The sequence below is a fragment of the Melanotaenia boesemani genome, chromosome 16, assembly GCF_017639745.1.
Source record: "Melanotaenia boesemani isolate fMelBoe1 chromosome 16, fMelBoe1.pri, whole genome shotgun sequence".
Classification (NCBI taxonomy): domain Eukaryota; kingdom Metazoa; phylum Chordata; class Actinopteri; order Atheriniformes; family Melanotaeniidae; genus Melanotaenia; species Melanotaenia boesemani.
In genome coordinates this window covers 8,285,348-8,306,062 of record NC_055697.1, presented here as the reverse complement: position 1 = coordinate 8,306,062, position 20,715 = coordinate 8,285,348, and the positions used below count along the sequence as shown (strand labels likewise).

The 20,715-nt window shown below is 38.6% G+C and overlaps 1 protein-coding gene and 1 long non-coding RNA gene across 5 annotated transcripts in view; one reads left to right on the top strand and one right to left on the bottom strand.

Moving 5' to 3' along the window:
• hs3st1l1 (heparan sulfate (glucosamine) 3-O-sulfotransferase 1-like1) overlaps positions 1-17,340 on the top strand; it is a 30,772-nt gene extending 13,432 nt beyond the window's left edge. For 2 of the 4 annotated variants that reach the window (XM_042009584.1, XM_042009587.1), the window contains exon 2: positions 15,892-17,340. In XM_042009584.1, the coding sequence (XP_041865518.1) occupies positions 16,064-16,987 (924 nt within the window). In that variant the 5' untranslated portion in view covers positions 15,892-16,063 and the 3' untranslated portion in view covers positions 16,988-17,340. Of the gene's footprint in view, positions 1-15,150; positions 15,325-15,891 lie in introns of those variants that run through there. The other 2 variants (XM_042009586.1, XM_042009585.1) reach the window with 2 other exon arrangements.
• On the bottom strand, positions 204-20,478 carry LOC121655143. The gene is made up of 4 exons (XR_006013081.1): positions 20,468-20,478; positions 17,611-17,617; positions 3,154-3,158; positions 204-271 (listed from the first exon to the last, which is right to left on the bottom strand). It is a non-coding gene; the product is annotated as an uncharacterized LOC121655143 (long non-coding RNA).
• Between the last annotated feature and the right edge of the window lie 237 nt (positions 20,479-20,715).

Genomic DNA, 20,715 nt, shown 5'->3' with positions numbered 1-20,715 from the left:
GAAATGTTTCCAGGAGAAAGTCTCTTTTCTATAAAACCAGCAAGGCACCATGACTTACAGTAGGTTTAAAATGCTGCATCTGAACAAACTACATGACATGTAGAACCATGTCATTTGAAATGATGAGACTAAAGTGGAGTTAACGCTAACAAAGTTAGGTGAAAATGCCTTATTTCCATCTCATATCAATTTTCAAGCATGGTGGTGGAGGGCTGATGATTTGGGCCTGTTTTGCAGCCACAGGACCTAGACCTCTTGCAGTGACTGAGTTCTGTATACCAAAAGTATTCAACAGTCAAATGTAAGAACATCTGTCTGACAGCTAAAGCTTGGCTGGAACTAGGTCATGCAACAGGACATGAACTCTTTAAGGTCCTCAAACTGGAACAAAGGCACTCTGGCTGTCAAGGGTCTTTATTTAGCCACAGTTCAAGGGGCATTTGTGCTCTATTCTACTGTATGTACAATTCATGATCGGACTGATCTTATTATGAAGACAAAACATTTGTTGAAGGAATTACAGAAAGCAATCACAGTATAATATGCACATAAAACATATTACAAAAAAGCTTATCTTAAAAAGACTACTGGACAGAGCAATTTTTGGGAGCTGAATGAAGCACATCAGAGAAATATTCATGCTATCCTTCTGAGATGAGTAATTTAAATGTATAGGAATAAATGCCTTATATTGTTTTCATCAAACTTCAAGACTAGGGAGATAAGCTCAGTCTAAGACATTGCATTTCCCATTAACCTAAGCCATATCAAGTCTCTCAGGCCAGACTTTACAATATTGGAAAATGGAATCTGCTCACCTTGATGGCAAAGGCAGTAATTCCATTGACAAGGTAAACTCCTCTAATAAAGATAAGCCCCTGAGAAAATCAATAACCTGAACTAATTTCAAACGGACTCAGACTTGTCTAGACAAACAGTACCAAACCAAACATTCGTGAAAACCCTTTCTTTTTTCATTGATACTGCTCAACAAGGCTGTTTTCTTGTCTTTGCTACACTGCAAAGATATAAAGTGGGCCAGCAAGTGATTCCACAGATGCCCTCTCTCTCATTCTTTTTATTCCCCCATTAGGCCTCTGCTGCTGGGTCCACAAACTTCTCTAATTAAGAATTCGTCTTCAGCAAATTCACCCGTAAAATGGCCCCTGCTGCAGAACTTGGGGGTGATAAAAGAAGTTATTGGGCCTACAACCTCCTTTGCTGCTTATCTCCTATAAACACTTCAGTTGGTTTTACAGGGCCAAGGAGGCGGCGGAACGAGCAATAAGCCGTAGGGGGGGTTAGCGAGGGGTGCTGATAACTTATTCATGAATAATGGCGCAACAAGAGGGTGCGGATGAAACTGACAGTGAGAACTCCTTGTACTGTAATTTGTTATGTAGTTCTGATGGGACTTGTGTCGCACTTGAAGCTGATTAATCTCCGGACTGGGCTCTGTATTGTGATGATTTTTCTTTTTCTCTTTTTTTTCAAGAAGCAAATACAGCGTGCTTGAGCCCTTTTGGTGAGAGAAATAGAAAATAATAGTACAGATTCATTAGATTTCCCAGGGTCCTAACATTAGCTTGTGGGTTTAGCGTCACACCAGCAGAGACAAAGCTCTGCTCTGCTATGAAAGTCACCCTGCTGAAGTGACATATTTTATTCCCTCTATCGTCTTAACCTGATTCTGTCACAGATCAGGAACTGCACATGCTCGGATAGTGCCATTAAATCACAGGTTCTTTCAGCTTTTTCAATCTGAATTCTTCACATGTCCCTCACCTTGTGCCACTCTGGTGTTCTTTTCAAGGGCTTTAAATTCAGTTAAAGCCTCTCCTCATCTTAGCTCCTGCGATGCACTAGCGATCTAAACTGATGGCAAATCCCACCTTGCAAAGCAAGCTGAAAACAAGAAATGGGAATCAGGACTGCATTCAGACTCCTCCAAACTGTTGTTTTCGCCAGAATGAACAACAGAGTGTTGACACACAGTTTGTTTTCCTTGAAAATGTCTGAAAACAGAGCCTAGCTGCCAGATGAATCTCAGTTTGAAAGCAGATGTGAAGCCCAGCTGGCTCCAGAATTTTCTTCTGCTTTCAGGCACAGAGAGAAACAACAGTAAAAAGCAGCTTGGCGATATGTAGGCAAATCTGAGTACAGGCAAATGTTGGAAACAGTGACCGAGCGCACAACACAGCACAGTGACGTGCAACTTGGATGATTTACATTACTTTCCTTCTTTGTCCAGTCAAGCCTCAGAAGCACTACCTGCCAAAGAGGCGAAAACTTGGGACGAGGTAATGGAGCTGGAGATTGTTATTATAGATAAACACTTCTGTTGCAATCCAGTCTGCACTGCAAGTAGGAAATTACAAGGCTGTTTCTCAAAGATGAGCACAGAGGCAGCTGATGTTATTTGCCTGCAAGGTGCTAGTGGGCACAGTTACAATCAAACAGCAAACGATGCCGGGCTGTGTGTGTGCAACTGATGGTCATTTTGAAAATACATTTCTGTCAATTTAGTTTAACAGGAAGCTGTCGGGAAACCATTTCAATTCCTAACTCGTGGTTTTTGGTTGGGTAGTCAAGGAAAAGATGAACTACACACAGAATATTAATGGTGCCAATATGCCATATGCCATATTTCTATTAACCACTTTTACCTGTCTTTCACTCCAACCTCACCACATAAGTAATGCTTATGTAGACTTTTTTTTTTTTTCAATCTGCCTGAAAACATTCTGATTAGATTTTCCAATACATAAAAAGATCTGGTCTGGGCTCACCTGCTGCTCTGTGGGAAATACAGCACGTAAAGCAGAGCAACAAAAACTTTAATTTTCTCATCTTTATTCATGAAATATAATTAATTCAGTAGAGGATTAGCCAGATGGAGCCATATTGTGTCCTGCAAACAATTGTTGCTTCTCTGCTGCGTACCCAACTGAACATGCAGTGACTTCTTCAGCTGTCAGTAAGCATGCGGACACCAAAAACTTTCACTTGCTGCAACTTCTTTCTCAAAAGAGGAGGAGCCCTTGGATTAAAGTCCATGGAAAACACAGCTACTGTAAAGTGACACTGCATTTTATTGAAACAAAAAAACCATCCCTAAATATTATGAAGGTAGTCATATCTTTACACTGTTACGACCCCTCTAGGGGAACGGGGTAGAAGAAGAAAATAGGAAAGGAATATTTATTAACAAAAACAGGTTCAGACAACAATATACCCTTCCGGTGTCCTGTTTCAGGTATAAAGTCCGGTACTATGAAAACAAAAGCAATATCATTCACTTAAAATCAACAAAAGGTGTCCTTTATAAAGATAACTAGTTTAACAATTACTCTTACTAATAGCTTTTAATACACAAAAAGAAAAAAAAAGAAATACGTCTCCTAATGAGAGCGTAACCTAATTCCTCTATACACAAATAAAAATAAGAAAACGTCTTAACCAAAATACTATAACCATAAACAACACAAATCACTACTCAATTCTAATAGTGTCTCTTCAAACCAGAACCACACACAGTCTTGCAGCAATCAAAAAGGGTGTCAAAAGGCTTACAAACCACACAGATTAAACACTTCCAGAGCTCTCACAATCCCAAATGGCAAAACTGAGTGCTTAAGGTACCCAGCTGCCTCGAATATCTACAATTCCTCCTTCTTAAAGGCCGAGGGTCGCGCTGATTGGGCAGAGGAGCGGGACAGGTTGCCTCCAATCCAAAACGTGATGAGGTTGATCCCTTCATAGGTCCAACAGGATGAGTGGCGACCATTCAGAAGAGAGTACAAAAAGAGGGGGGTCATAGCCAGGAACCACAGCCAATCTCCATCTTGGGGCCCATGCAACAGGCTTTGCATACACAGACATTGGCTATAATAGTTAACCCTCCATGCTCCAAAGGCAGACTTGCATGTAGGTTGATGAGAGGCTGTCTTGTGCATAGTAGCTAAGAAATAATGATGTTTTTAGAATATGTCTTTGTGATGTAATCATTTTCTTTTTAATACTGTCCATCAGACTTGTTATGAGTTGCAATCGAACAGCCCTGCCTGCAAAAGTAACAGCTAGGTTCTTGCATTACTCTTAACTGGTCAATCATATGAAAGGAGGCTGTTTTGTACTTCTGTAATGCAAAATATTAATAGCAGTAGGACAGAGTCCTGCAGCCTCTGCAGTGCATGTGACAGAAAAAGGGAGCAAGAAGCTGGGCTGCTAATAGCCCACTGAGTGGTATTGCTGTAAACATAAATGTGAACTAGAAGTAAATCTGTAGAACTGGGTTGCATTTCTTATGATCTGTCCTAAAACTTAGGCTCAAACAACTTTTGCTTGCTGTAGTCATTTTACATATTCAAACACACTAATTAACTGTACATGATGGAGGACAAAAGCAGAATGTTTTGTTCTATAAGGGCTGAAACTTCTACAGGACTGTACTTATTTCAGAAAGAATAGGGAATATATTTTTATGCAGTAAGAAGGTTGTGGATTCATCCACCTTCCTTCACACCAAATGCACTTTAGGAAGAAGGTCTCTTAATATCCAGTTAGACCATAAGGGATGATTGCAGCAAGTTACTCTGCTTTCACTTTAGTATGGGTTGCTTTGAGACAGACTTAAATAATTGTGATCCTCTCCTTTAATCAAATTTTGATTGTCTGATACGGACACTTTCATTAAAACAATGACTTGGCGAGTTTTAAACTTAGCACTGATAAATGACTGAGCCACCTCAGCCTACGGGGTCGGATCCCTCTGATTATGTTACAATCGATAGCCAGCATGTGAAGCGACAACTTGAATTACTTATGTAGATGAGGTAGCTTGATACTGTGAAAGTTCCAGTCCAAGGTCAATGGCTGCTGCTTAATGACATCCCAGAAATGTTTAAATGTCACTGTCAGTCTCAATCATTTCTCATCTGCATAACTCACAGTTACACTTGACTGATCTGTCATTCATATGTACTACACAAAGAAATAAAACTTATCCTGCTTTTACTGCTAATTTGGCAGTCACCTCATGTTCATTGGTAGTTAGCCGAGCAGCTAAAAAACTTGAGCATTGTCAAAGCAGCTGCTTGTACCAAGCCTATTTCTGTCTTAGCATGCTTAGGCTGCATACACAGGACTTTCCCTCTTGTGTATTGCATTAATGCAATATCCCACTCCTGCATGAGGGAGAGTAATAACCAATACTCCAACCTCTAATGCGAGCAAACATGGGGCGCTCCATTTGGAAACAGATTTACGCTGAAAGCATTAACATTAGCTTGCTAACTGCAGCCTGGTGTTGAATCAATTCAGCTCTTGGCAGCCAGCAGCACATCACAGAAGGCCCAAATACTAAACCTTGACTCCTGCAGTGCTGAATACATATTTGTGATGGCGGGAAAACACTGGCAGATTTGTGCTGTGTGCCTTCCAATAGGACACTTTTGTGCCAGAGCGTGAAAGGTTTTCCAAGTTACGGAGGACTGCACACGCAAGCAGTAGTTTGGGGGAAATCAACATAAGCTATTTATTTAGTATATGCATACTTAAGTTAAAGTTTATTTTGTGACTGACCCATAGTAGAGTCTGTGCATAATTTAGTGCCAAGGTGGGACTGAGCTTCATGTATCACTTAATACTGCTTATGAACTGAAAGATTGATGCAGTTTAATAAACACCAGTGCAAGAGCATCACATTCTCTTATCATTGTGCATTTTTCTCCAATATACTCATCAGAGCTCTGGTATCTTTGTCAGCACTCAGCAGGCCTTCTCGTAGTGTTTCTCATTAAACTATTTACCATGCTGGCCTCATCAAAGATTAAAAGTATCCTCGTAGTTCATTACAAGATGCCGTGCTTTTTATTTGATGAAGTAATTCATCCATAATGCATGTGTGTATTGCAGTTTTCAGGACGCCTGCGAGACTAGAGAAACACATCGGCATTCCAAAGACCTACAGTAAAAAAAGGGGGGAGGGTGAGGTTAGTGCATTGCTTTTGATTACGTCGGCATTTCACAGTCTTCCCTCTGCGATAAACTGCAAAATAATTACTTTACACGGAGAAGATGAGACTCATTGTGAGAACTCAGGAAGGTGTGATGGGAGAAGCATGATAAGAATTACAGTGGCATTAAATTTGGCAAAGCAAAATTAGCTTTATCTTTTGTGATGAGAAGGCTCTCGCACTAAGTGCAGTGAAAGCATAGGTGCTTTAATCAGAAGTGGCAGGCTGAATGAAGGCTCATCAGGCCACTCTCTGATTGAATTTCTTCTCATAGTCTGTTGTTGGTCCTGACGGGCCGCCGAACACTTCCTGAGTGAGTCAGTGTCCCAGCGATGGTTGCCTCCCCTCTTCCAAGGGTGATGAGCAACTCAGCCTATTTTATCTGAGAAAATGCCTTCTGGGATTCCAGACAATGTCAGCTGATGCTTGAAATAAATCTCAGAGCATTGACAAATGCCAGCCCTAAAGGGGAAGGTGTCTGGGCCAAAGTGTGCAGCGGGGTAACAGAGGCTGCTAAAGCAATCCTGCTGTGATGTATTTAGGCTAAGTGACTGGAGGGTTGTTGTTATGGCGAGGTTCGTGTCAGTCTTCAGAGTATTCTCAATTCCAGCTCCACATAAAGTGGTATGAGATGTTTGTTGGTTTGTTTATTCAAATTTGGCGAGTACAACATAAACATATATTTGTTTATGAGGCACAGGCTCTCATCAAGTTGGGTGGCTCATGCTCGATGTGTGCACAGATGGCCGTGGGCAGAAGGATTGGTAATTGGGAGAGCTTGCTTTGCACACTGAAACATTCTGCAGGGGAAAAAGAGCTGAAAAGATCGCTATAGAGAGAAAGTTTAACTTGGCATATAGAAGATCACAGTTAAAATACTGTAATTAGTACTCAAGACCACATGTGTCTGGATGCATTGGCAAATGACAAATTATCCTCTTGAAGTCTGTTAATGAATGCCTCTGCTGACATGTGGGTGTGGATTCAGCCATTGTCTTACTCATACACTCCACAAATAGTCAAACATTGCTGGCCAACAGAGCTGCCCTGTAATTTCTTCTTAAAATTAAGAAAAATGATTCCCTATTATGATTACCATCATATGAAAGGCGGCTGAGGTGTCAGATCTTTAAATGGCAACAGGCCATGTAGGGGCCCACTGAGTGTGATTTGGGCACATTATGGTAAAGTTTTATATCCTCATCATTGTGTGTTTTCATAAAGTTATTTTAAAAAAATCTAAATATTAAAAAGTCTATCTAAAACCAGATTTTATTAATTCCAACTGAAATTAGAATTAATTTAGATACTAAAAGTTATATAAACACACCCATAAATATCCTGTTATATATGTTTTTATGAAAGGACATATATTTAGCGAGACAATGCTAAACTGGACGCTCCATCTATTACTACAGCATGCCTCTGGAGTAAAAAAAGTCCTAATGTTGGACAGGTTTGCTTGAAGTCCAGATATTTCATATATTTAAAACATTTGGTTCAATATTAAATGCAAAATACTGCTGATCATTGTACTGATATTCTGCAAGCTAAAGGCAATTGATTTTTTTGTCAGTGAAAAGCTTAGCTAGAAAAAGCAGATAGGAACAAGCGGTAAGGAGACATTTTCCCATCTATCGTAACACTTGTGTAGATTAATGGATTATGACTTTTTTCATGTTTGTATATTTAGTTTGAATAAATGGCCCTGTCAAGCTGTAACCATATCTTAACTGCACATGGAAACATACTGGCTCTAATCAATGAGGAGGTTGAGAGGAAGCTGAACATAAGTTGCAGTTTGAGATAAAAAAGGAGTTTAAACAGACATAATTAGGAGGGAACAGGGAAGCCAAGCGAGAGTCCAGCGAGGTTTTTGTTTGTGAATATGAAAAGAGTCTGAAAAACTGTTCTTTTAGGGCCTCAGTATTTGTCTTGACCATGCTTGGGAAATATTCTCAGACTTGTTTTGCCATTTGAAAGGGCAGAATAACGGATGAATTTCTGACTTCTTCTTCTCTATGATGACCTGTGTAACACTCTGAATCTTATTAAATCACAATTTCTAATGCACACAGAGAATTATCATGTTAGAATGTTTTTGAAGAATTAATTTCCATTCAGGTTGTTTCAGCACTTTTAAGGAAGACCACAGCACAGTGTCAGTGGGGTGTGGAAGCATCAGCCATGTTTGTTTCAGCCCAGTAATGCCAGTCTTGTGGATATGAAAGCACAGATGAAAGGGAAGGGCTAAAATGATTTAAATTTAGTTTTAGATATTTATCCACCAGGTGGCCCCAGAGGAAACTATTACTGTGACGCTGGTTTTGTTGGTATTGCAGAGACTAAAGCTGCCATCTTGTGTTCTCCTGGTTCAAATGAATGAGTGCAGTAGTTGTGCAAGAAACCAATTTTTCCTTTTTTAAGTGATTGTGTTTTAACTTCATAAGAACATTTAGTTATTTATATATTTACTTACATATTAATTTATTGGTTATTTCTTTATTTGGATATGTGCTTATTATGAATTGAATCAAGATACATTTTAAAATAATTTGGGGATATTGTCATCTATAGGATGTAATGTCATTCAGAGATTCAACTAATAATAATAATAAAAGTCTCTTAATTCAGTCAGGGACAAAAGTGAAAAGCACTCTGAAATAGCTGTGATATTCTGGCCCTCAGGCAGTGATGCACTGAAAACACTTCTGGTGCTTCTGTTGTTGAAACCTCTGCATGAGCTCAGGAAGACTTCTTAAAAACTGCTGCCAGGGAACACAGTTCAATGCTGCATAAAAAAAAGAAAACATAATAAACTAGAATAAAAATCCTTCACTCAGGTCTGAGCCTTTTTTTTTACTGGACTGGTGCAAAGTAGGAAATTCTCCTCTTATCTGAAGAATCAAAATCAATAACTATAAATGCTGACTCATACATTAAAACTCTATAAGGACATTTTTTATTTTATTAAAGAGCTTCCTTTTATCTGCACTGTTTAAAACTTCTTCCTGCTCATATTACAAGGGCATCATCAGTGAAATGTGAGGTTTGAACTTTTGATGCACAGATCTTTCGGCCTAACATCGGTATCAGCCAGGATTCAGCTTGTCGACTGCAAACGTACTATCAGCAAAATAACACCGACCAATGGCTTTGGCTGATATCTGTATGTCATTTTTGCCTTGAATTGAAAAATTTGATCTATATTTCATTTGTATATGTGTGTCTGTGGGCACAGATACATTTTGTTGAGCCATGTAAGCACTAAGAAGTCACTGAGTTTGCAATAGTATAAGAGGCTAAAAACAAAGCTTCAACAGAATTTTTATAGCAGTATCAGCATCCGCATCAGCCCAGGATTCCACAATCTGTGCAACTTTTGCAAAGTGTCTTAAATATCTTGGAAACAGGATGGTACAATGCTGTAATGTAAATCTAATGTATAGCTACTTATTATTTCATTTCATTTCAATTAACTAGCTATATGTGCACAGCTGTTTTCCTCTACATGCTGAGAATTTGGATACATTACACAAGATTCTCCAGTTTTTGCTCTTGATTACAAACTATTTATTTATTTATTTATTCTGTTGGCTTATGTGCTGTCGTAGTATCTAAGGTTATTTGATCTTCAAGGTTAAGAAAAGAAGAAATTATAATCTCTGTCCTCTGTGAGTAGCTGAAGCTTTAAAGTTGGTGTAACAGAAATTAATAAATGGAGCCTGGAATCCCAATGTGAACCAAAATTCATCCATAATTTAAAACCAGTCCTGTACTGTACTACGTGGGAGGGAAATTTCAGAGTTGCAGTTGGAAGTGTGTGGGTGTGAAATCCATTGTACTGGTTGGTGAGGGGCCTGTTTGAGAGATTGGCTGAGAAAATAAGTGGGAGCAAAGGGGAAGGTACAGAATGAAGTTGTGTGTGCATTTTTATATCCTAAGATGTGTGTGTTTTTTTCTTTATTTTTTTGTGGGGGGAAGGGTCAGAGCATCTGACAGACTTTCTAACTATAATTTGAGCCAGTCAAACAGAGAGCAACTGGCTGAGAAACAAGAAAAAAATAAATTTTCCTCTGCTCTGCTTCATATTACATTGTTTTCTTTAGCAATGCTGAAAATAGAGCAATCCTGAGATAACTGACAATGTGCATTTATTTGTGTAATGCATTGAAAACTTGATACCAACACAGAAAAATTAACACTAACAATGATTAATAAGTTCCTTGTTTGAGTCCACTTAATAAAGACACCCTTAGTAATCAAGCTTTATTGGAGCAATAATTATGCTGCGTTGACATTTTTAATGAGTACTTATTAACAAAAACAAAGCTGCCCTGTATAATACCTGCTGCCTGCCTCAGTTAGTTTTTGTTTGGGGGGGATGCTGCTGAATATGAATGAGAGATTGTTATGCATACATACAGAGGCGGCTGTTTGGGTTAATTAGTGGGAGCGTGGCCTCCTGTGGCACCAGAAACCCGTGTAGCCCTTCTCTTAGCCTGGCGGGGGAATATAATAAATCATGCAGATGTCTTGACTGGGCAGTCCGGTGCCTGACAACTTTAGAGGCTAGATAATGGTTGGCAAGTGTGTATGTAGAGGCTCTTTAAAATGGGTTTAGTGGGAATGTGGTATAGATTTGATGTCATTATCTGAAAAGTGATACACTTGACAGTACTTCATTTTATTTTTATAAATTAGTGTTAACAAGAGGATACAATGTCTCCCAGGCAGGGAAACATTGTATGAGTGGACCATAACAGAGCAGATTCATATAAAACCAATTCAACTGAAAGCTGGTTTCCCTCCTATTTCATGCCCTAGATTTTTCCCCACATTTCAAACTGGCACTATATGTGTTTGAGTGAGTGTTTGTTTAATATGTATATATATATATGTACATATATATATATATATATATATATATATATATATACGTGTGTGTTTACACACACAACACAACACAACAGTCAGGATCGCCGAACTGCCGCTGCTGCCATTGTTGTTTTCCACACTTGTGACTTCAGTGTTTTAAAGCTGATGGGGGCAGGAGTCGCTTTCATGACTCATCCTATGACGTCAAATTCTGGCTAATAGAGACCTGCTATTTCAACATGTTGTGATTTGTTGTAAAATTACATACAAAAAAAAAAAAAGACCTTAGAAAAGGACTGCTTTTTTTAAAGGCCAAAAATAAATGTATTGTATAAGTAGAAAATGAGGTTAAGATCAAATTTAAACACAAAAAAAGAAAGAAAAAAAAAAAAAAAAACATTTTTCTTTATAGAAAACGTGCCAGATGTGGGGCTTGTAAATTCTTTGTATTTTGTTGCATCATTTTGAATCAAGTCATGAATCGTATCGAACCAAATCTCATTGTATAAAGTCAAATTATTAATGAATCATGAACAAGGGTGAATCTTATTGCATTGTATCGGCAGGAGGCTTCACTGTATCGTTATTGTATCGTATCGCTGGCAGCGTATCGACATGTGTACCAAATTGGCCCCAGTGGTGGGGATTCATATCCCTAATGGGAGGATGAGGACAGTGGTGTTTGACAATGTTTGAAATTGACGTACAATACAGGTCAAAAGATTAGATTTAATGGGAAATTGTGTGCAAACTTTTGACTGGTACTATACATCACTAAAGCTTCTTGCATGTCTTCTGCAAAAAAAAAAAAAAAAAAAAAAAGCCGTTCTTATGTCTTGTGTTTTTATTAGTCTTTTTGTTTTTAATTATATATGGATTTTATTTCTGTGCAGCACTTTGTTTCAGCTGTTTTTCACCTTTTCCAATTGCTTTTTCTGAATCTGAATCAAAAAGGGCAGTGTAAATCCAACTTATCCAACCTTTTGATTAGTATTCTATAATTCTATAATTTCTCTAAAAATCCTAATAATAAACTTCTGAGAAGTTCAGGACTGCTGTGGCAACAAAGACAAACTTAGACTAATCACATGACTAATAAACAATCAAGCCAAATTTAGGGCCAAAGTCATTTTAACCACTGAACCATCAAATCCCAAGTTTAAAGTTAAGTTTAAGTTAGTGCATGGGGAAATAATTTGAGCAATGGTACAAGGGAAATGTTTCACCATAGAGTCCCTGAAGGACAAGTGCAAGTAAAGCATACAAACCTTACAAGTGAAAAAGTGCCCACAGCTCAGATCTAAAATCATGCTGGGCAGCAGCAGTGAGCCACAACACAACAATGCTTTACCCTGCTCACAAGACTCAGTGGGCCCATAGTTTTTTTTTTTTTTTTATTCCTGCTGACCTACATATATAGCACTCTACAGGCCCCATAATGTTTGGTGGACATATTTTTGGTTAAATAGTGTATAACATAACTGCCATGTGCCAATTGTAAACCTGGAAATATATGCTTCAAGCTGAATAAAGCAATAAGGCCCAGTGGAATGTGAAACAACGGCTCCTTCCAGGTGGTGTTATGCTGAGAGAGGAGTGTAGGGAATTGGATGAGACAGAAAGCTCGTCTGGCAGCCCGGTGGTAGGCATTGGACTTGGCAGCTCTTTGCCAGGGAAATGCTGACAGGCAGGCGTGCCTGTCGCAGCATATAAGTGCCTCCCTGCACAACACTGGGCCCTGTAGGGCAGGTCGACTCTCCTGCGTTCAGCACACACAGGCACCATACCAGACTCGAGATACCAAATGAAGTGTGAAGTGGGGGGGGGCATGTGTCATCACCTTTGTATGGTTGAAAGACTCTGTAAGGTGAGAGAAAGGCCAGTGGTAATATCATAGAAATGTACTTGGGCAGTAACACTCTTCATGTTTGCTTGATTAGAGGAACGTCTGTGACTAAATTGCACTCAAGGCAGTTTTTCCACAAGCAGAGAATTTATAATTACACAGGGTCACTAAAAGCAACACAAGCACACAGATTTTAGAAAACATAATTTATTCATGCTTGACAAGTGGCTAATCTTGTCTAAGTATAATTCACAGGAAGACACAGATTAATGCTTTCCCGAACCACATCTTTGGAGCTTTGAAGATTCAGTAAGATTTAAACATGAATATTTGAAGCTTTAATTCTGGGGAGACAATAACTAATGCACCTATGATGACAAGACAGCCATGGTGAACCTAATGTTAATCTTATTAGTATGCAAGTCACAGTTGTAAGACAAACAGCCTTTACTTAGGCTAGGAATATACACATTTATGATTGCTACCTTGAATTTGTTTGGAGTGTTGGTTGTAACTGCCCTCAAAAATTAACAATACGCAGGCGGGGCCAGTGTGACTGGATATCTATCATACTTGATTTAGTGGCATTAAATACCATCTACAATTCCACAGATATTGCATTTTCTCCCATATTTTCCACCCATCTGGAAAATACATACCTCCTTTCTGTTCATTATTTACATCTTGCAAAGTTTCTGACTGTATGAGTTTGACAGTTTGCTCCCTGGTAAAGTCCTATGTGGACACCTAGCTAACATGTTAACTATTTTGGGAAGCTTAAAAGTGCAGTGTGTAAGAATTACTGAAATCTAGTGGTAAAAATGGGCATAGAAATTACTTCAAATGCCACTCACAGTTAAAAATGGACAGTGGCCATCAATGGACAAAATTCTTCCAGATATAAACATGTTTTCATCTGTGAATGGATCCAGTTACCTCAGGTGCAGCGATAACTGCGCTACAGGTAACTATTGCAATATTGTGTACACCTATGCTGTCTTCTTCTATGGTGCTTTAAAGGCGTTACTCATCCCAAATGGTGCTATCCATATTTTTACTATCCGTAGTAAAAATAGTTGTATAAATATGGCAGCTGCCATGTATGTGGACCCATAAATGGTTCATTCTAAGAGAATAAAAACACAATTATTACAATTAAAGTGATTAGATACAAATAGAAATACAGTTTTTAGTTTCTTATTAAAAGGTCTTTCATTTTGTCACACACTACTTTAATGGCAAGGTGAAAGGCAGCACTGAATAATTTGGGGTTACAATACCTGTTTTTGTCGGGTTGAGCACTGCCTGACTTTAGAAACTTTGGGATTCCAGATAACGAACCAGATACACATTTCTAGCACAATAATAAGTAATGCTGCTGTATATAAACAATGTTGGCTCGCTCATTTTTTACATCATTGTCTGTGGTTTTTGTTGTCATAGTATGTATCCAAAATGTAACTGTATATATTTATGTGTTTGTGTGTATACTGCAAATTTAGGTAAACGGTTGTCTAAAGCCAAAATCAATAATTGGGTTCTAATCAACACCAAAGATTTGTATCTAAGTATCAATGCCAAGAGCACCAAGAGGAAACAACCCCTCCCTTCACTATTGTTTTTATTGTCCTAAAAGTTCCAGACTTTGTGCACATGGCTTTTTGAAACCATTTGCTGGTACAACTTAATTTTTTTTCCAGCTTTGTCATATATTTTACTAAAAACCAGGAAGAAGCACACATTTCTTTTTCTTGCATGAGTGAAAACAGACCTGGGAGCTTATGTGAGCTCATTGTGATAACAGTGTGGAGGAAAACAGTTAAAACTCAATGAGCAATGTTTTTAAATTCTCATTTATTTATTAATAATGCACCCAAGATGGATATATATATATATATATATATATATATATATATATATATATATATATATATATATATATATATATATAAAAGAGTTGCATTCAAGTTGATACAAGGAAATGTTGTGTTAACGTTTTCAGTAAGAAGCATCAGTGCTGCTTGTCTGTTAGTCCTTATTTATGAGGACTAAAATACATTTCCTTATTTGCCTCCAAAGGGTATAAAAAATGTTAAATTGCTGTATCAGTGTCTCGTGATACTGATACATAGGAATTTACTCTTTTTCATCATCATTGCCTATTATAATAAAATCATATCAAACTGGATTAAACTGACCTCTGAGCAAAGAAACCAGTTTTGAAAATGTATTTGAAGGATCTCTCATCTATTTGTAAGCTGCACAATTTGTAGAGAACACAAACTGTAGTTTTGAGTGTGTTTGTGTGAGTGTGGTAGTGTGTTCCCAGGAAGTGAAGGTTTAGATTACCTAACCATGACCTTTGCATCTGAAGCTGGATGTTTGCATAGCCGGGTCCTGTTGTTTTGACTGGTTCAGTGCAAGCAGCCGCTCTCTCAGCCGGTTTTCCTTGGGAAGACATCTGTGGACTTTTGTTTAGTTAAAATGAATTCCATGACATTTGAAAAATTTGCTCTGCTCTGTCAACTCATGGCTGCTTGCTTCAGAGCAAGGGAATGTATTCTATCAGATGGGTATGTGAAGGTAAATCCTTTGAAATGTGCCCATTTCAAAGCAAGAAAACAAGAATTTATTTTAAAGCCTTGTGTGTGATGAATTAAAAGTTTTTTTAAGCTCTTCAAAATTATGATAAGTCATATTTAACACTACTAAATCCTTCACCTTTTCAGTTTGTTGAATTTCATTGCTTTGCTATTGAATAGAAAAATCAAAGTTCCACCTAGCTGGGGAAACTTTTCTCTTGGCCTTCAGCCACACTTGCATATCTCAGACACATTTTCTGATGAGCTGTCTGGGTAATTATTTTTCAGCAAATGAAATTACAGTATCAATTGAAAGTGACTTCATAGAGTGAGAAGAAAGAGAAATTGGAAACAGGGGAAGATGAGACGAGAAAGACAGATGAATTGGGATTATCCTTTTGAGATGATACACTTATAACAGACATGGAATGTATTTATTACTGGATCTCTTTTCAAGGGAATGAGGAAAGTGTTATTTCAGTAAAATAGAGACATTCATTCTGCTTTTTATGCCTGAAATCTGAAAGCCTTTTCTTCTCTCTTGTTTTGTCTTTGTTCCTTTCTGCAGATGTACTGTGGACGGCTGACGATTTTTCCTCCTCCAGTCCAAATTCAATGGCAGACAAAGACTGCATTTCTAACTTCCCTTGCTACTACTGAACCCAGAAAGACTCATCTTATTCACAGCTAGACCACTGTCTCGCTTCTGTCTGCCAGTCTTTGCTCTTCAGTTTATTGCCATGGCTTGTTTTCTGGCATCAGTGTTTCTTCTGGTTCTCCAGACAAATGCTGCCCCACCTGAGTTTGTTCAGACAGACTTTAGTATGGACCTTGATTCTGGACTACCGGCCAATGTCTCTGAAGATGTAACCTTTCCACCCCCAGGAACAAGCAAACGAACCCCACATAGTATCATTATTGGGGTACGCAAAGGGGGCACGAGAGCTCTGTTGGAGATGTTAGACATACACCCTGAAGTCGCTGCTGCAGCCACCGAGGTGCACTTCTTTGACTGGGATGAAAACTATGCTAAGGGTCTTGAGTGGTACCGTGAGCTGATGCCGTACTCTTACCCCCACCAGATCACAATCGAGAAAACTCCAGGTTACTTTACATCAGCCCTTGCACCAGAGCGCATCTGTGCCATGAATTCGTCCATAAAACTGCTATTGATCTTGCGAGATCCAGCTGAGCGGGTCATCTCTGACTACACCCAGGTATACTTCAACCGGCTGGAGAACCACAAGCCAGTACAAGCCATTGAGAACCTGCTAGTGCGCAATGGTGCCCTGAATGTCCGGTACAAGGCAATTCAGAGGAGCCTGTATGACATCCACATGCATAACTGGCTGCGCCACTTTCCCCTGGAACAGATACACATAGTAGATGGGGACGCTCTGATCCGTGACCCCCTGCCAGAGCTTCAGAAGGTGGAGCGCTTCCTCAACTTGCCTCCAAGGATAGTATCCTCCAACTTTTACTTTAACCAGACCAAGGGGTTTTACTGTATCCGAAGTGATGGAAAAGAGCGCTGTCTGCATGAGTCCAAAGGACGTCCTCACCCTGCTGTCAACAGCACTGTTCTGCAGCAGCTTCGCTCCTACCTACGAGAACACAACCGAACCTTCTTCAGGCTAGTCAGGCGCACCTTCGACTGGCAATAAAAGATTCAGATCACAAACTGGACTCGACCGAGCCCCAATCTTGTCTGTAAGGAAGACAAAAAACAGCACTTTACATACATGAAAACTCCCCTTGAATAGCCTGTTATTAACTACTATTGTTATCTCTGGTTTCAGCAGAACTATATTTACATGATAAGGTAAAAAATAAGGAAATACTGTAATTACACTTGTAAAATTTAACCGAAGCGCCAAACTTAAGTCATTTTTCTGTACTGGAAGCATTTAAGTTGTCAAATTGCAGTGAAAACAAGTTTAATGAAACTAATGAAATTTCTCCTTCCTTCTAATGTTTGATATTCTTGTTCTTGATAATAAACTGTCCTGTTTTGAAATGAAAAGTCGGCTGTTTCTCTTTCCATTTCATTACGACCATCTTAAGCACCTGAGCTATCCAAACGGTGTTATTTTTAGAGTATAAGGTAGAGGCATTAGAATTAGCCGGAGATTTGCTGCGGTGTAAGGTAGACATTAATGCAGGGAAATTGGTACCCCGGAGCAGCACTTTAGCAGTACAGAAATCTCTAATAGCTTTGGACATTGAAGGTAGCCTTTGCCTGCAGCTAAATCGGTCAAACCTCCATAGTCAGCATGCTCATATTCACTGAACTTCTGTTGCATTATGCTGCTGTTTTCCTCAACAATTTGCTCAGGTGTTAAATGTGTCCATTAAATTACATGCCTGACAGTGCTGTGAATTATTTACAGCTGATATTCTATGTGTATAGCTGCTTTTTCTGTATATTATCTCTTTCCTGAATTGCACACAGCATGCAGTTTTTTCCCAGAAACAGCTTGTCGCCCTCTAAACAACAAATAGACACGGGTCATGTTTCTTTCATTGATTGGACTTTAAAGAGCAGCCAAAGCTACAGCTCCACTGGGATCTGATATTCATGTGATCTCCCTGCTCTGTCTGCTGGAATAAGCACTACTACCCTCCTGAGGCAAACAGTCATTGATGCTGCACTGGATCCATATCCAGAACAGAAGATGGGAGGGGGGTATAAAGCTGCAGGCAATGTAGAAATGTGCTGAATATTTATATTAGAAGTGTAGTTCATGGGTGACCTGAGGTTTTGGTTATAATTAGACCTGAAATTAAATGTGTAGACAACATTTGTCTGATGACAAAGTTAAAGCTAAATGAAATCAGCCTTGATTAATTTCCCTCAGGGACTTTTCCACCTTCTACTCACCAGGGGGCACTTGGACTCCGGAGCATGAGGAAATATAAATAGATATGTTCTGTTCAGGTTCCTCTATGTTGGTGCATACAAAGGTGAAGGGCCTGAGACAGTTACCCTGTGATACTGGCTGATGCCTGTCTGCTCTGGTATACAACACCCAGCCACTCATCTGGAAGACAAACTGTCCTACAGACACATACACATGCAAGTTACTGGCCATCCCCAAGGTGTTATGATGGCACAAAAAAAGTGTTTTCATTAAACAGATGGGTGGGAAGGACAAAAAGGTATTTTATGCTTACAGTATGAGAACACAGTGAACACATTCTCATTTAAAGCTTTTATTTAAGTTGACTGAGTGTGCTCACTAGGAGCTGCATCGTGCATCTGTAGCACTCCAGTCTGTGGTGGGTTGTTTGAAGACACAGATATTTTTACCTTTTAACTTGCAACATGCCAATAGGGTAATATTCATACTTTTTTACTTTTTATCTTAACTGTACCATTGTTAATCAAGTTATGTTATTCCCACTATTTTATGTACATAGAGATTGTGGAGGTTTATATATATATATATATATAATTTAAGATTATAAGATGTTCAGAATTTAATTCTTAATTTGATAACAGGGAAGTCATACAATCACTTATGTCTTTTCTACTTTATTTGTGGCTGATTATAGTTTTTGCTTCTCACATGCACGCACGCACGCACGCACACATGCACACACACACACACACACATACTTTTATATATGACAGTTCATGGCAATTAACTCTAGATGACAGGTTATTAATATGCGTGTAGAACTAATAAAGGTACAATAAAATACATTTTAGAGCCTTGTGCTGACACTTGAGACACTTCAAGTCACTCGAGTTTGATTTTCAGCGAATGCCACCTGCTTGTGTGGTGTGTCTGTGTGTGTGTGTGTGTGTGTGTGTGTGTTTCCCATTCACACCTGTTAGATTTCTGACCACTACCGCTGGTTCCCACAACACTTGTTGCAAGTCCCAAGGGACCCGGTTGCTTCCAATCCCTGTGCAGTCCTCTAATGTGAATCATCTAAGAAGGATGTTAATATTTAAAGCATAAAAAATTAAAAAAATTAAAAAATAGCAACATTTATGAATTAAGTCTGCTGACAGCTAAGCAGTGCTAGCATGACGTTTTTTTTTTTTTTAGCTAACTAAACCCAAGTAGCCTAACATTTATGTAGATCTAGTTGATTGTTTTGCAGCAACAAAATAAGACGTAAATTAAGAAAAAAGGTAAATCCTTAGTAAAAGAAAAACTACATTTATACTTACTTCCTGTATATGGTTTTAAAATCTTCATGTTGTGTAAGAACAGTTGGAAACAACACCTTTCACTTTGCCTTGGTAACAGACTCATGCAGCTTCATATTTGTATTGTAAAGCTCTTATTTAATCTTATAAATATAATGCAGCCCATTTAAGTCTATTGTTAACTATTCCAGAATTAGTGTCTCAAGCAGAACATCTCAGGTCTGAATCGCAGCTAAGTGTGTGTCTGTGTGGCATTGGCCGGGTTCTCTCTGGGTACTGAATTGAACACTGTTGATGTGGAAAATTATTCTTAAGGACTCAGACATTTGTTATAATTGTCCATGAATCTACCATACAGTCTGTATTAGTCTTTATGATGGTACTATTAACCATTGTATTATCTTAAAAGCATAAAATAATGATAAAAGGTAACTTAGAAAGTTTTATAATGTTAAATAACAGTGTAAAGCATTGCTTCACTATTTCAGTGATTTCTTTAGGTATGCACTTTTAAACCACGTTAACAATCCAGCCTCCATCTAGCTGTTCAGCCCAACTATCAATTTAATAAAAATTACACTGTGCTTTGCTGCAATTAATTGACCCTATGTTCTGTTTTGAACATTAGCTTGTCTGTCATACTAAAGAAAAGTAACTAAAAACCTTGACTAACAAGTTTTTTTAACAAATGACTGAAATTGAGTGAGTCAATTATCATCGCGTGTCTTTGCTAACTGCCAACCTTGGATATAATTAAAGGTTTGAGGGGTGGTCTGAAGCAATCTGGTGTAAATGGTTTGACTGGTCTTGTCATCTTAGAAACCTCTAATGATCTGTCTGGGATTGTGATTGATGAAGCACTTAGCATCGAATCAAAGCTCAAGGAACACTCGCTGCTTGCTAAGCTGTTTGCAAACTAACAGCCACTGTATTTGCGCGACACAAGTCTATTACAGAGGTGTCCTTGATCTGAATTAATGACCTCTGAGTCAACATTAGAGGCAGAACGTAATGCACAAAAAAAGTTGATTGACATGGCTAAGTGAAGACATAAGCTACAAAACAGCATGGGTCATTGAACCTAGTCAGAGCTTCAGTTATTTTTCTTTACTTAGGAATACTTACAGAGAGGACATTACTCAACAATGAGGTATTTTTAGTCTTATTGTTGGCTGAATAGCCTGAAGGGAATGATGCACACTGCATATTCAACACAAAATGCTGTTCACA